The sequence below is a fragment of the Symphalangus syndactylus genome, chromosome 3 (assembly GCF_028878055.3).
Source record: "Symphalangus syndactylus isolate Jambi chromosome 3, NHGRI_mSymSyn1-v2.1_pri, whole genome shotgun sequence".
NCBI lineage: Eukaryota > Metazoa > Chordata > Mammalia > Primates > Hylobatidae > Symphalangus > Symphalangus syndactylus.
The window spans coordinates 52374999-52391569 of record NC_072425.2 but is presented as its reverse complement, the minus strand read 5'-3'; the positions used below and the strand labels follow the sequence as shown (position 1 = coordinate 52391569).

The 16571-nt window shown below is 41.6% G+C and overlaps 2 protein-coding genes and 1 non-coding gene across 14 annotated transcripts in view; all 3 read right to left on the bottom strand.

Moving 5' to 3' along the window:
• The window catches only part of IARS1 (isoleucyl-tRNA synthetase 1), a 79009-nt gene extending 67120 nt beyond the window's left edge, over window positions 1-11889 (bottom strand). For 3 of the 8 annotated variants that reach the window (XM_055271956.2, XM_063636229.1, XM_063636227.1), the window contains exons 1-6: window positions 11620-11874; window positions 7509-7634; window positions 6005-6161; window positions 5673-5792; window positions 2864-2946; window positions 2039-2156 (exon numbers count right to left, since the gene is read on the bottom strand). In XM_055271956.2, the coding sequence (XP_055127931.1) occupies window positions 2039-2156; window positions 2864-2946; window positions 5673-5792; window positions 6005-6161; window positions 7509-7634; window positions 11620-11624 (609 nt within the window). In that variant the 5' untranslated portion in view covers window positions 11625-11874. Of the gene's footprint in view, window positions 1-2038; window positions 2157-2863; window positions 2947-5672; window positions 5856-6004; window positions 6162-7508; window positions 7635-11619 lie in introns of all 8 variants that reach the window. The other 5 variants (XM_063636231.1, XM_063636228.1, XM_055271957.2 and 2 more) reach the window with 4 other exon arrangements.
• Window positions 10647-10781, bottom strand: LOC129480010 (small nucleolar RNA SNORA84). The gene has a single exon (XR_008656915.1). It is a non-coding gene; the product is annotated as a small nucleolar RNA SNORA84 (small nucleolar RNA).
• Window positions 11890-15958: 4069 nt separating the features above from the next.
• NOL8 (nucleolar protein 8) overlaps window positions 15959-16571 on the bottom strand; it is a 29337-nt gene continuing 28724 nt past the window's right edge. For all 5 annotated transcript variants that reach the window (XM_055271928.2, XM_055271924.2, XM_055271929.2 and 2 more), the window contains one exon: window positions 15959-16356. In XM_055271928.2, coding sequence (XP_055127903.1) covers window positions 16306-16356 — 51 coding nt within the window. In that variant the 3' untranslated portion in view covers window positions 15959-16305. The remainder of the gene's footprint in view (window positions 16357-16571) is intronic.

Below are 16571 nucleotides of genomic sequence, written 5' to 3'. Positions count from 1 at the left end.
CTGACTCGATAATTCCACTACTTGTTATATAACCAACTGAAACGTGTACAAGACCTAAAAGACAACAGTCACCATGTGTTTAAGTCTTGGTAGATCCTGATTAAAAAAATAAAATAAAATAAAATAAAATGTAACCCCTTGGGAAATGATTAATTAGAAGTATGAACTGATGATGTTTAGGAATTAAATAATTCAAGAATATTAAACTAAAAAGTATTAAAGGTGGCTGGGTGCAGTGGCTAACATCTGTAATCCCAGCACTTTGGGAGGCCAAGGTGGGTGGACTGCTTGAGCCAAAGAGTTCAAGACCAGCCCAGGCAACATGGCGAAACCATCTCTACAGAAACACATAAATTAGCCAGGTATGGTGGTATGTTCCTGTAGTCCCAGCTACTCATGGGGCTGAAGGGGGAGATCACTTGAGCCTGGGAGGTCAAGGCTGTGGTTAGCCGAGATAGTGCCACTGCACTCTAGCCTGGGTGACATAGTGAGACCCTATCTCAAAACAACAACAACAACAAAAAGGTAACTGCTGATGACTTTTTAAGGTGTGACAACGAATGCTAATATGGCAATGTTTAAAGAAGATAAACATTATTTATGAAAGATCTATACTGGATTATTTCTTGATGAAATAATATGATACCTGGAATTTGTTTCAAAATTGGAAGCAAAGTGGGAAAGAATATGTGTACGAATGAGGCAAGATTAGCCAGTCATTGGTTGCTGGGGGCCTTAATGGGCCTACAGAAATTAATTATACCATTCTGTTTACTTTTGCATGTCCCTGAAACTGTCCACATTCAAGTGTTTTAAAAAACAACCAAACAGGCTGGGCGCAGTGACTCACACCTGTAATTCCAGCACTTTGGGAGGCCAAGGTGGGTGGATCACAAGGTCAGGAGTTCAAGACCAGCCTGGCCAAGATGGTGAAACCCTGTCTCTACTAAAAATGCGTGGTGGTGGGCACCTGTAATCCCAGCTACTCCAGAGGCTGAGGCAAAGAACTGCTTGAATCCGGTAGGTGGAGGCTGCAGTGAGCCAAGATCGCGCCACTGCACTCTAGGCTGGGCGACAGAGCAAGAATCCGTCTCAAACAAACAAACAAAAACCAAATATAGCAATATATTAAGATTTGACAAACGTAAGCCTTGGAAACCTTGTGTTTACTGTATTATTCTCTACATTGTTAAGTGCTTAAAATATTTTACTAAAAAAATACAAACGTGAGCACAATCAGAGGTGGTAAGGAGATAATAGAAATCATACCTGCCTTACAAGGATTTACAAAGATCAATCAAACAGGATATGTGAAAGCATTCTATAAATAAAAAGTGCTTTGAAAGGCAAATTTTACTAATGTAATCTTCAAACCTAGGCCATGAAACAAGAATTCCAAACAAGTCAACATCCTTTAAAAACAGAGGGTCAGAGAAACTCTCAAAACTGTAAACAACTCAGTACACACACATGAGAAGAGATGATTCACATTTCAGAAGACTCACTAATATATAATATCTGTCTAGATATGGTATAACAGTACACTCTGTAAACATCAAACATGTCTAAACACCTCAGTCATAGCAACAACTGATTCTATTTCATCAGAGGAAAAATAGTATCATTTTGCATCTCAAATTAATTTTTTTCCAAATACCATTAACAAATAAATGGTATCATGAGGTCCCAGATAAGGCATAAAATTACCCAACCCTTAAGAAACGATGACTACAGGAAGTATGTCAAAGCTGGACTTGTTAATCCAACAGAGAGGCACAAAAATATGGTCAAAACAAGCAAAACCTATCACATTAAGACACATCATAAATCCAATGTGGAAAGAAAATCCCCCATCTTAACAGAGCCTTAGTATACTAACTGGCAATATTTCCAGCAGTCAGTAAGAAGTGGTCAAAGTGACTGATGTCGTGGGCAACATTCCACACTGGGTCTACTTGGGAATACCTACTGTGATCATAACTATGCAACTTCCACTTACAGAACTCAATGCTGAATAATGTCTCTACATTTCACATACCTTATAATTCTGGTGTGACTCGAAGTTGGAAAGTGGAGTGTTACATGCGGTAGAGAAGGGCATGACTTTCACACCTCTATAAACAAGGCCTTTATCATAGAGCTGTTTGAAGACCCACCTGGTAAGAGATGGAGTTTTACAATTATAGAACCAAAATTCTACTTCTGAAAATACAAACATTTATGCCATTTTCTTTTTAGAGTTTCTGTCTGCCAAATAAGTGAAAAAACAATGTCTTTCATTGGGAGACTGGCTGGTAAATTATAACAGATCAACATAGTAAGACATCAGGCAGACATTAAAATGCTAATAACTACTGATACTGAATGATGTTTAAGACATAATGTTGATTAAGAGAAGCAACTGGCAGGCTGGGTGCAGTGGCTCACGTCTGTAATCCTAGCACTTTGAGACACCGAGGTGGATGGATCACCTAGGTCAGAAGTTCGAGACCACCCTGGCCAACAAGGTGAAACCCCATCTCTACTAAAAATACAAAAATTAGCCAAGCATGGTGGCGGACACCTGTAATCCCAGCTACTCGGGAGGCTGAAGCAGGAGAATCGCTTGAACCTGAGAGGCGGAGGTTGCAGTGAGCCAAGACTGCGCCACTGCCCTCCAGCCTGGGCAACTGAGCGAGACTCAGTCTCAAAAAAATAAAAATAAATGTCCTACATTCAAAAACAAACCTGTTCCCAAAGATTTTCAGAGAAATAACTATGGACTCAAAAATAAACTGATTCATGCTAGTGCATTTTTCCAATAATCAATACAACAGAATATTTATAGAATATTTATCATATTTACAATTTTAAATAAACCTACCAGACAGATTCCATGAATTGTGGATACAGAGTTTTATAGTCATTGTCAAAGTCAATCCACCGGCCAAGTCTGCTAACAGTAGACTTTAAAATATTAATATTAGAACAGTATTAGACAATGATATTTATAATTGTACATCAACGTGTGTTTATTTCTATTGTCACCACATATAAAATTCTGGGAAAACAATCATCAATGGTACAAGTAAATCTATACTGCCAACAACATACTATGTAAGGTTAAGAACCAGTTTTTCCTCCCTTCCTTCCTTCCTTCCTTCCTTCCTTCCTTCCCTCCCTCCCTCCTTCCCTCTCTCTCTCTCTTTCTTTCTTTCTTTTCTCCCTCTGCGGCCCAGGCTGTGATCTACTCGGCTGGCCGCTGCCCCGCCCCGCGGACTGCCAGGGACAGCCCGCGCGCGCCACCACCGCTGCCTGCTTTTTCTCCTTTGGCTGCAGGCGCGGTTTCGCCATGTTGGCCACGCTGCTCTCCAGCTCCTGACCCCGAGTGCTCTCCCCGCCTACGCCTCTCGAGGTGCTGGGACGGCAGATGGAGTCTCGCTCACTCGGTGTTGCCCGGGCTGGAGTGCGGTGGCGTGGTCTTGGCTCGCGGCAGCCTCCACCTCCCAGCCGCCTGCCTTGGCCTACCAGGGTGCTGGGATTGCAGCCCCTGCCCGGCCGCCGCCCCGTCGGGGAGGTGGGGAGCGTCTCTGCTCGGCCGCCCCTCTGCCCGGCCTCCCCATCTGGGAAGTGAGGAGCGCCTCTGCCCGGCCACCCATCATCTGGGAAATGAGGAGCGCCTCTGCCCGGCCGCCCCATCTGGGAAGTGAGGAGCGCCTCTGCCCGGCCGCCGCCCCGTCTGGGAAGTGAGGAGCGCCTCTGCCTGGCCGCCCATCGTCTGGGAAGTGAGGAGCGCCTCTGCCCGGCCGCCCATCGTCTGGGAAGTGAGGAGCGCCTCTGCCCGGCCGCCCATCGTCTGGGAAGTAAGGAGCGCCTCTGCCCGGCCGCCCATCGTCTGGGAAGTGAGGAGCGCCTCTGCCCGGCCGCCCATCGTCTGGGAAGTGAGGAGCGCCTCTGCCCGGCCGCCCATCGTCTGGGAAGTGAGGAGTGTCTCTGCCCGGCCGCCCCGTCTGGGAAGAAGTGAGGAGCGCCTCTACCCGCCCGCCCCGTCTGGGAAGAAGTGAGGAGCGTCTCTGCCTGGCCGCCCCATCTGGGAAGAAGTGAGGAGCGTCTCTGCCTGGCCGCCCCGTCTGTGATGTGGGGAGCGCCTCTGCCCGACCGCCCCGTCTGGGAGGTCTACCATGGAGGCCAGAAGCAATGTGGGGGCTGTACGTGGTGGCTCACGCCTGTGGTCTCAGCACTCTGGGGGGCCGAGGCGGGTTGATCACTTCAGGCTAGGAGTTCGAGACCAGTCTGGCCAACATGGCAAAACATATGAAAAATGCAACAGACCAACCAACCAACTCAGTGACAACAAAACAGGTCTACCCTGGAGTCATACTCTAACTTTTTCTATTTTCCTCCCTTTCTGATCCTTTATCCCACTTTCTTTTTCTTCCTCTTCCTTCTCCTTCTTTGTCAAATAGAGGATTGAGTTATTATCACTGATCCATATAAAGCCCCTCTCTCATTTATTTTAATTCCTACCCCCCATTTCTATTCCCCGACTTCCCATGTGCAACCTTCCTAATATGTTTGATACGCATCTTTTTATTTGTATGTATTTTTAGAAAATGTTTATTGTTTTGTGTGCAAAAAAAAAATTAATAAAAAAACTATTAAAAAAAAAAAGAACCAGTTTTCTTGGCATTCATCCTACATGCACAGAATGTTATTTACAAGTATAAATATTCATTTATAAAAGTCTACCAAATCCACCACTTGGCAAATATCACAGGTATAATTATTACTGGCAAAAACCATCCACGGATGTTAAAATTAATAAGTGAATGTATGACAAGAAAAAGAATATTTGGAAAGAATCTCCCCACAAAATACTTATTAATTACAAAGGAAAAACTACAACTTTACAAAGCAGAAAGCTGACAGCACTTTAACCAAGTGAATAAAGTTATCACCATCAATGAGACATATAGCAACAGCACAGGCCACCTGATATGATGCACTGAGAAGGGCAGAGCATCACTTCTGTGGCATTATCACCAAAAATGCATAATCTAAATTAAATCAGGAAACCTCAGACATTGAGAGACATTCTAGAAAATGGCTGCTCTGCAATCTTCAAAAGTGAGAAGGCCATGAAAGACGAAGGACTAAATAAATGTTCCATACTTAAGAAGACTAAAAAGACATGACAACTAAATGCAATATGTGATTGGTCAGAAATAAAAAGTAATGGGGCAACTGCTTTTGAAAATTCTATTAATATTCTAATAATATTATTACTGAAGATGTTAGCAGCTGGGAAAGATGAATGAAGGATATGGGGGAACCCATCATACTACCTTTCCAATTGTTTAATAAGTCAAATTATTTCAAAATGAAAAGTTAAAAAAATTGAAAAAAGTATTTGAGAAAAAAAAGGCCTATATATCCATGTTATACTTATCAGAATTTTTCCCTATTGGTGATCATGCAAGAAAGTTAGACCAATTAAGCACACAGAAGTCAGAAAAGAGATGGTTCAGTTTAAGTTAACAGTTAACAGTTTAAGTAATAGGGTTGAAGGTGGAAGCTAACACTTTTTCTACAAAAAATAAATTAATAAAAAAAGCACAAGGGACCATAAACCATTTCAATGCCCATTAATAACTACATTTGCTATTCATTCTACTGAAAAAAACCCAACATACCTTCCACTCAGCAGAATATCTCATCACAATTGCTCGGCACTGATTGTTATACTCTGTAATCCCCATTCTGGCCACATCCTCTGGTCCTCTGATTCCCAGTGTCTTATCAATTTCATATTCCTGAAAATTTGTGATAAGATTGTTACCACGCTGCCCTATGAAAACAACTGCAACTGTGCAACTCTAGAAAACAAAACAAATCAAACTACAAATATTATAGAAATGAAGTAGGTCTGACAGTCAACATTCATCATACTTGAACATATCATATGACGAAATCTAATGCTTATAAAAAAAATCAGAAAATTATAAAGCTGGATACTCAAACATACCACAGGTAAGCCATGGCAATCCCATCCAAATCTTCTGTCAACATGAAACCCACTCTGGTGAGCATATCTTGTAACTATATCTTTAATTGTACCCGCAAGTATATGTCCATAGTGAGGCAGTCCAGTTGCAAAAGGAGGACCATCATAGAAGGTAAATCTAAGAGGTAATAAAAATTTATCAAGCCATTTAAAAACAGCCAAAATTTAAATCATTTTTCTATAGATAGCTCTTGTCATAGTGGAGTCTTTAGGAAGGAGAAAAGCAGGAAGATCAGGAAACTGACAGACATAATTGATTTGATATTTACTGGTGGTCTTGCCTTCAGAAAGGCTACAGTTGTGGTAGAGCTGCAGAGACCTCCATTTGATCATCCATTTTTCATTTATTAGTTCCATGACATAAGGCAAGTTATTTATCCTGATCTTGAGTTATCTCATCAGTAAAATAGGGCAATAAACCCCTATCTCATAGTTTTTGACCAGAGGAGACATATAATGAAAACACTGGGCCCGGTGCGGTGGCTCACGCCTGTAATCCCAGCACTTTGGGAGGCCGAGGCGGGCGGATCACGAGGTCAGGAGATCGAGATCTATCCTGGCTAACACGGTGAAACCCCGTCTCTACTAAAAAATATTAAAAAAAAGATTAGCTGGGTGAGGTGATGGGCGCCTGTAGTCCCAGCTACTCGGGAGGCTGAGGCAGGAGAATGGCGTGAACCCCAGGGGGCGGAGCCTGCAGTGAGCCTAAATCTCGCCACTGCACTCCAGCCTGGGCGACAGCGAGACTCCGGCTCGAAAAAAAAAAAAAAAAAGAAAACACTGAGTAAAGGACTGGTCTTTTAGGTGAATAAGGACTAAAGGCAGGTAGTACTATAGTAGCTTTCTATGGGATACTTAGGTATAAGTGCCTAAACGAGGGTGGTGATGAAGGTAAAGGTGGAAAGAGGGTGACACAGAGGATGACATATAAATTTTACTCAGATGACCTTTTAAAGAAACAAAATTTACCCTAATAATTGAGAACTCATTCATTCAATGTATAACTACTACCGAGTACCCACTATATAGAGAGCTGAGGGATTCTGTGAATAGAAAGATTAATAAAGTGTATCTGCTTTAGGCTGTGCGTGATGGCTCACACTTGTAATCCCAGCACTTTGAGAGGCCAAGGCAGGTGGATCACTTGAGGTCAGGAGTCTGAGACCAGCCTGGGCAACATGGTGAAACCCCGTCTCTACTAAAACACAAAAATTAGCCGGTGTGATGGCAGGCACCTGTAATCCCAGCTACTCGGGAGGCTGAGGCAGGAGAATCACTTGCATCTGGGAGGCAGAGGTAGCAGTGAGCAGAGATTGCACCACTGCCCTCCAGCCTGGGTGACAGAGCGAGACTCCATCTCAAAAAAAAAAAAAAAAAAAAAAAAAAGAGTATCTGCTTTAATGGAATTCAGTCTAAGAAATGACTATTCTTAAGGATTTTCCTTTAACCTAAAAAATTCACATACTTTGGTTTATGTTTTGATTGCTTTAAGCATTCCTGAAAACAATTAAATTCAGTCCAAAACTCCAAGATTTTCTCTTCTTCAGCAGGAAAATTTATGTTTTCTGGAACTTGTTGAACCATTTTGTTGCTGCAAAAGAAATTAAATTTATTACTGTCAAAAGAGAAATCTAGGAATAACAGAGCACCATATTATTAGTGTATATGACACTATCCATACTTTTAAAAAATTAGCTTTATTGATGTACAATTTACATAGTGTAATGTAAAAAGTGTACAATTCAGCGGCTTTTTAGTATATTTCCAAGGTAGTACAACTAGTAATACCTAATTTCAAAATGTTTTCAACCTCCCCTCCCCACCAAAACACCCTAAAACCATTAGCAGTCACTCCCCATTCTTTCTTCTCCATAGCCAGTGGCAACGATTTATCTTCTTTCTGTCCCTGCAGATTAACCTATTCTGGACATTTCATATAAATGGGAAAATTTATATGAATCATCTATATGTAGCCTATTGCATCTGGTTTCCTTTCTCTAGCATGTTTTCAAGGCTCATCCATGATGTAATATGTATTCACACTTCATTACTTTTGATAGCTGAATAGTATTCCATTTCATGAATATGCCACATTTTGTTTATCCATTCATCATTTCTTGGATACCTGCATTGTTTCCACTTTTTGGTTATTGTGAATAACGCTGCTATGAACATTCACGTACAAAATTTTGTGTGGATCTATGTTTTCATTTCTCTTGGGTTTGTAGCTAGAAGTAGAATTTCTGGGTCACATGATAATTCTGTATTTAACTTTTTGAGAAAATGCCAAAATTTTTCCAAGGTGACTGTACTATTTTACATTTCCTCAGCAGTGAATGAGGATTCTAATTTCTTCAGATCCTACCCAACACATCTTGTTGTCCATCTTTGAATTACAGTCATTCTAGGAGACGTTAAGTAGTATCTTGTGGTTTTGATTTGCATTTCCCTAAGGACTAATGATGCTGAGCATCTTTCTATGTGCTTATTGGCCATTTGCATATCCACTTTGGATAGATATTTATTTATCCTTTGCCTATTTTCTAATTGGGCTCTTTTTGTGGTTGGATTTTAAGGGTTATGTTTACATTCTGGATACAAATCCTTTATCAGATATATGATTTGTAAAAAATTTCTCCTGTGGGCCGTCTTTTTATTTTCTTGATGGCATTTTCTGAAGCACAAAGATTTTTCATTTTAACGATGCCCAATTTGTCTATTTTTAGTTTTGCTACTTGAGCTTTTGGTGTCATCAATAAACCATTACCTAAACAAGGTTACAGATTTTTTGCTTACATTTAGGCCACAAATAATTTTGAGTTATTTTTGTATATGGTGTGAGGGAGGGGTACATGGCTATTATTTAATATTCAGTAATGGTAGACAATGTTTCCAAAAGTAAGCAAGAAAATCTTGGAAATTCTATCTAGTGGTGCAAAAAAACTCATTAATAATCTGAAGAAAAATATCTCAAAGTAGCTAAGAATTTTCTTACCTACACTCACATGACACAAATCAGTTCTCTTGAAGTAACTTCATCTTCTCTTTGAGGAAAACTGGTAAAACTTTAAAAATCTTAAAGCTAAAAAGATGAGAATCTCACATTCGAATATAGATTCCAATTTTCCATTTTACCCTTTTTATTGCTTATTCATGATTTTTATGAAGGATGAGCCCTATATCTTTCTGGTTTAGTCCCTAGTGAGAGAAGTCTTAAAGTGTCTTTTTAAATGTTTTGCTACTAACCTCATGCAGAGACACTTGATCAATCTGTGACTTAAGTATCTAGTGAGCCACCCTTGAGACCTTTCCTTCTCAAAGTCTATTTATATTTACTTAACAATTCTAACAAGGTGGGTGATGAGCTTTCCAAGTCAGTATCAGATTAGAAGGGGATAGAACTGCTAATAAGAGAACAGAGAAGACAAAAAATCTTAAGTACTCAAGAACCGCAACAGTCCAGGGTAATCAACTCTACAGGAAAAGACACCTACATACCTCAAACAGTTTTGAAGCATCAAAAGCATCATGGTTTAAGCAAGTTATTGATTCAAGTCATAAAAAAAAGTCTGTGACAAGTAGTATCTTTCATTTTCTTTTACCCTCATTAATTTTTCCGATGTGTGAGTGCCTCTGAGTTTCATTTAAGAAAAAACAGGGCAAGAACAGTTGGGCTGTTTAACTAACTGAAATAGCTATTTCTGATCACAGTATGCCATTAAAAGGTATTAAACAGAAGTTTTAAGACATTTTAGATCTTCAACTCTTATTATAACCTCTAGCCTTTCAAGGACCAAAATAAGTGTTTGTGCATTTACTGATTTACTTAGGTTCATTGGGTACCTTATCAGAGGCCAACTGAAACTTATGGGATTGTTATCTGAAGACTAACAGACCTTTAGATACCAACACATTCTAATCTCTTCAAGGCTGGTCCTACTATGGCCCACATCTACGGGAGCTTATTAGAGATGCAGACTTACCAGCCTCACCTCGCACCTAGGAGTCAGAACCTGCATTTTAACAAGATCCCTAGGGGATAAGCATTCACATCAAAGTCTGAACATCACCACTCTTGCACTGTTCTAACAATTATTCAGGAATATCTATCTGAATTTTTGTTTTTGAGAAAATAAGATTTAAGCTTTCTGAGAAGAGGACCATTACTTTTTTTTTTTTTTTTCAAGGCAGTGTCTCACTCTGTCACCTAGGCTGGAGTGCAGTGGCACAATCACGGCTCACCGCAGCCTTGACCTCCCTGGGTTCAGATGTTCCTCCCAGCTTAGCCCCCAAAGTAGCTAGGACTACAGGTGTGCACCACCACACTCAGCTTTTTTTTTTTGGTGGGGAGGGGGTGGTTTGTAGAGACAGGGTTTTGCCGTGTTGCCCCGGCTGGTCTTCAACTCCTAGGCTAAAGCGATCCTCTTGCCCTGGCCTCCCAAAGGGCTGGGATTACAGGCGTGAGCCACTATGCCTGGCCAGCTCATTCAGCTTTTACTGTGTTTTTTAGGGAGTCTCTACTTTCCCCAAAGATTAAGAATCACTGCACTATTACGTCAAGCATAAAGACTCAGTGTTAACAGCATTGACTATTCAGGAAGAATCATGTACCAGTGACCGGGCTATGGCGGCTGCTGAGGAGAAGCAGCCTCCATGCATAAATCACAGGATTGCTATGGCCCATCGAATCCACTGGAGAGAGCTGTACATGCACAACAGCATCCATCAACCACAGGGCAGGGGACAGAGCAGGTTAACCTTGCACAACAACCTTGTTGTGCAGAGGGATGCCATCCCCTTTGCTTCCCTCTTATTATAATCCAGGCCCTTGACTCTTCCCTGCTCCACAACTCCTTCAGGTCACCTTAACCTCAACTTCCTGTTCAGCAATTTCGAGACCACCCTCCTTGGTATTAACTACATATTATTCACATTACTTCATATTATTTTGCCTCAATATATTTTGGAAACACACACTAAAACCATGTTTTGTTTAAAATTTCATAATTCTTTCCATAATTGCTTCCCTTTTTAACTACCGTATTAGTGGTTCCAATATTCTTCATTACTTAGGCATGACATTTTTGAGTCACCCCTGACACTACTCAGAAGATATACACATCCAATCAATCAAGTCATGTGGATCCTACCTATAAGTCTATTTCTGTTCCCCCTTTTCATTCTCCTCTACATCCATTTCTGTTTCTCCTTTTATTCTCAGGTCTTCATAATCCATTAAGTCAAATGTAACCTGAAAGTGGGACTATCTCAAACGTTTCCTCAATTTAGTTATATACTATTAACACAGACTCCATAGGTATACTCATGCAAATGTACAAAATGTGTATACAATGACATTCACCGAATAATTGTTTCTCCAGGCAAATAACTGAAAACAATTTAAATATTCATGGTGACTGAAGTAAATTACGGTAAATCAATAAGTATCATGTAGCCATTAAAGGTAATAAATTAAGACATATAAAAATACGTATTGCCTATACATAAAGTCACAGCTATACCAATTTATACTATGTATATAATTCTCAAAAGATATTTCTCATTTCAAACACTACCTCATTCAAAAAGGCGACCATAAATTCCTAAGACTGGAAACGAACGAACGGCAAGCCCTGAGGAAACACGTTCTTCTAAAAATTAAATCTTGTTCTACTGTTTCGGGGTTGTAACGCGTGCGTGACCCTCGTCTTTGAGGGCCGGATCCTGCAGGGAAGAAAGGGCGTACCTGAGGAGCCCCGCGTGCCTGGACAGCCCCGCGGGCCAGCAAGCCTAAAAGCAAGCTGCAATCCGGTGCACGGAGGTGATGCAACGCGCTGAAAATGCGGGATCCAGGGAAGGAGGCAGGCTCCGCACCGGCCAATCAGTGCGCGCTGCTTGATACCTGCCAACAAGCCAGGCGCCGATTGGGTCACGCCGGACATGATTGCGCCCACTGGTCCGGATGGTGCGACAGTGGTGCTTGCTGGTTTTGCGCCTCCATGTGGAAAACGAACCAACGCTGAGCGCGGCGCTGTGCGTGCTGCTGGTATTCGTTCCAGTAGTGTAGACCGAGGTCTCACTCGAATTGTGGGCACCTCGGGTAGGTGACAGCCCACTGGGAAGGGGCGCCGAGGTCGGGGCTCATGTTCTTCGTCTTGTTTGCTTTTGTCAGTATTTATCTGACTGGACACTTCGTACCTAAAATTCCTATCGACAAACAGCAACTTCCGGAGAGGTGGCTTTAATAATTATACTTTTGGGCCGTGAGCCGCCGACCCCAAAGCTGCTTCTCCTCTCATAAATGGCTACGTGAAACGATAATAACAAAAGGGAAGGAAGGGCCTGACAACCAGGTTTAAAAGTTTGATTGTATTTTGCTTAAAATGTTTCCGGTAATGAAAACATTGCATAAACGATTTTTTTTCTTTTTTTGAGAAGCGGTCTCATTCTGTCGCCCAGGCTGGAGTGCAGTGGCACGGTCATGGCTTACTGCAGCTTCAACCTCCCCGGATCAGATGATCCTCGCACCTCATCCCTGGCCAAGTAGCAGGGACTACAGGCTAGCGGCACCACGCCCGGCTAATTTTTGTATTTTCTGTAGCAACGGGGTCTTGCTATGTTGCCTAGGCTGCTCTCAAACTCGTGGGCTCAAGCGATCTGCCTGCCTTAGCCTCCCTAAGTGTTGAGATTACAGGCATGAGTCACTGCACCTGGCCTGCATACTTATTATCATTGCTGTAAGTCAGCTTGGTACCTTACTGATCTTCTGGTTAAAATCTGGAGCCTTGCAAAGGGCAGTAGGCCTCGGGCTTTGGCCCCAGAGCCTCTAAAGGAAATTCTGGATCTTGCCAAATTGGGGGTAGTTCCGTAGCTGCCTGTTGTATCCGTTAGAGGGCTATGAAAAATTTATTTGGCCTAGAATAGGTAGAATGCAGTTTCTTTTTTTTTTTTTTTTTTTCTTTTTTTTTGAGACGGAGTCTCGCGCTCTCACCCAGGCTGGAGTGCAGTGGCGCAATCTCGGCTCGCTGCAAGCTCCGCCTCCCGGGTTCACGCCATTCTCCTGCCTCAGCCTCTCCAAGTAGCTGGGACTACAGGCGCCCGCCACCACGCCCGGCTAATTTTTTGTATTTTTAGCAGAGACGGGGTTTCACTGTGGTCTCGATCTCCTGACCTCGTGATCCGCCCGCCTCGGCCTCCCAAAGTGCTGGGATTACAAGCGTGAGCCACCGCGCCCGGCCCTGCAGTTTCTTATTAAGTTTAGGAACATTTTGAGTCTGTTCAGCATATATTTAACTTTACTTACCGTCTTGGCCCTGTGGGAAGGATTAAAGTGATTTCATGTCCTCCATCACGGGTAACTCAGTGTTCTGACTATAGTCACATAACGTACATAATTTAATAGCTGCAAATCTTAATTAACTGAAAGTATTTGGAATGTGTTTGAAGTTTTCACATTCCTCATGCTGCCACCTTGTTCAGTTCATTTTTGTCACCTATCCGGAGAGCCCAGATTAGAGCCAGACAGAGGGCTCCTGGACAAAGGTGAGGTAGACCAAGTCTAATTATTTAAAAATTTGATTGAGAAACATTTATATTAACAGTACTGTTGTGTTGGAAATAATGCTCAAAATCCTAAGGAAATTGAACATTCAAACAGGATTTTCAGCAAAGCAATTTTACTTCTGCGCAGAGGGGTGCTTCTCCTTTCCTTGGCCAGTCACCATGAGAGCACACCAGAACAAAGGGGCACGAGAGCCTTCATCCCTGACGCAAACCCTGCCCCTGTACCCTTTCTCCATTGGCCGGAGTTGGGCCTCACAATCTAAACTAACCACGGTTGGCTAAACATTTTAACTTTCTTTAGATAAGGTGGGCACGTAAGAGAGAGGGGAAAGGGGGAAGGGCTGTCTGTAATGAGCTAGAGAGCTAGTCCTCTCTCCGGATAAGGAATACGAGCTGGTACTGATAACGCCTGATACTGTGGCCTGTCTAGGCATGTAACAAAGGCAGAAAGGAAGGAAAGAGGAGAAAAAGGGAAGAGGGGTTACTGTGAATTAAAGAAGAAAGTATTGATCAGGCTATTTGGAGAGAAACCTCATCATGTCCCACAGTTGGAAGGTATGGGAAGACTAAGTCTAGAAAAAGTTAAGCAAATGAAAAAATTGCAGCAAATAAGTTAACTGTAGTCAAAATATATTACTTGGACTGAAGAGGTGAATAATTTTTTCACCTTTTCAGAATATGTAGTGTCTGGAAGTGAAAAACCAAGAAATCAGAGCATAAGCATGTTAGGTAGAAACATGGAGATAAATACTAGAGAAATTAAATTGCTGAAGGTGGTTTCATCTGGGGAGCAGGAACTGGGGGGTGGGCAAGGCTACTTGATGTTACTTATTTGTCTGCTTGTGAAGCATGTGCCGGATTTAAATTATGGCCATACATTCTGACACTCCTCCCACTGAGAAGTGAGGATCTGTGTCCCCTCCCTTTCAGTCTGGTTGGGCTGTGTGTCAGTTTAAACCTGTAGAATACAGTGAAGTGACTGAGCCGGTTTCTGGGCCAGGCCTTAAGAGACAGGCAGCATCTGCTTCCTGCCTCTGAGAACACTTGCTCCTAGAGCTTTGTTGCTGTGCTGTAAGGAAGCCCATGAACAGGCACTGAGTGGGCCATCTTAGAAGCAGATCCTGTAGCCCTAGCTGAACCACCCCAATGAAAGCACACAGAGCACAGATCAGCAGTCCCTAGTGAGTCTTGACCAAATTTTTGTATTTGTGCATAAAATAAATGATTGTTACTGAGATGATTTGCTATGCAGCAATAGAAAATAAGGTATCAATGTGATCTACATCAAGAGAAGGGAGAAAGTGTGAATTATTTATCCTGCTGCTTAGTTGTCCGCACTCTCCTAGAAGTCTGAAGTTTTGGAAACCTAGGAATCCAGGATGACTCTTCAAGTTATTTAGTTCCTTGGACCCTTACTAAAAAAACATACAGAGCATAAGCCCTAGGGTCATAATGGTTAACACACCAGATGAAATCCCAACAGTTAAGAGTTTATATTCAGCACAGGTAAATCAATAAATACTAATTTTAGGTACACACATCATGGCTCAATGATAGTCCCTTGGAACTATGTAATACTATTTTTTTTTTTTTTTTAAGATGGAGTCTCACTCTGTCACCCAGGCTGGAGTGCAGTGGCGTGATCTCAGCACTGCAACCTCTGCCTCCTGGGTTCAAGTGATTCTCCTGTCTCAGCCTCCCAAGGAGCTGGGATTACAGGTGTGAGCCACCACACACAGCTAATTTTTCTATTTTTAGTGGAGACGGGGTTTCACCATGTTGGCCAGGCTGGTCTTGAAATCCTGACCTCCTCGTGACCCGCCTGCCTTGGCCTCCCAAAGTACTGAGATTACAGGTGTGAGCCACCATGCCCGGCCTATGTAATACTATTTCATACAGAGCCCATTTTGATAGGAGACATATGTCTTGAAATCTAGGCAGGTTGGTTTATTTAATGTAATGTTAAATCTGTTTCCCTATTTGGGCTCAGGGTCCTGACTCCTAATTGTGACTACCTGTCTTTCAGACACTTGGTATTTTTCATAAGCTTTTAGTCTAACTAGAATTTTGGGATTGGCGTGCATCTGGATGTTGTTCCTTAATTCCTAGAGGCCAATGACAAGGTAACTGTATTTGGCTTCCTCTCCTGGTCTTCACAGAACTCTTATATGATGTTGGTCTGAAATGTTCTATATTTCAGTTAGCTATTCACCAAAACACAAGTATAAAACTCGATGTTGACTTGTAATTAATCAGTTTAAACAAAAATGACAAAATGGAAGGTGTATTTGACATAATCAGAAATAAACATTTCAAATAGCCTATAATTCACACAAAGCCTAGGCTGGAAAATACAAGTGTTTTGACTCATTTATTAAAAAAAGCTTCATGTAAACCTTGCATGAGAAGATGTCCATTAGTTACATAGAGGGCAAAGAGATTATATACAAAAAGTATTTTCAAGGACTATCTTGTTCTTCCTTTATAAGAAGTTTAATTTAATTTTTGAAGTAATTACTTAGGAAGAAATGCAGAGGAGTTCCACAGAAAAAGATGGCAACCAGAATGATATTCCATCAGCCAGATTTTTAAAATTCCTTCACTCTGAAATTTCTTCTTTGTCAGCGAAAACTGTTTTCTGGGTCAGTTTCCTTAGGTGAGCCTTGTTCACATTCAGGATCAAAACCAACTGACATTTATTATTTTGGTTTCATTTTCCTTTTTGCGTCTTTATGTTTCTTTCGACAATCCTAGGGAAAAAAAAGACTTTGTTAACAATAAACAAATTGTTTTTAAGATGTTCAGTAGATGGAAGTAAAACTTAGGCTATTCTCACTGTCAGGGCCGTGGAAACCTATTTTGAAAGTGCTCTTTTAAAATGAAGAGGGGGTATTGGCATTTTTGGCATTAACTGTTTATAATGGGAACTATAATTCAGTCTTTAAAAATCTGATGCTTTCGTGTT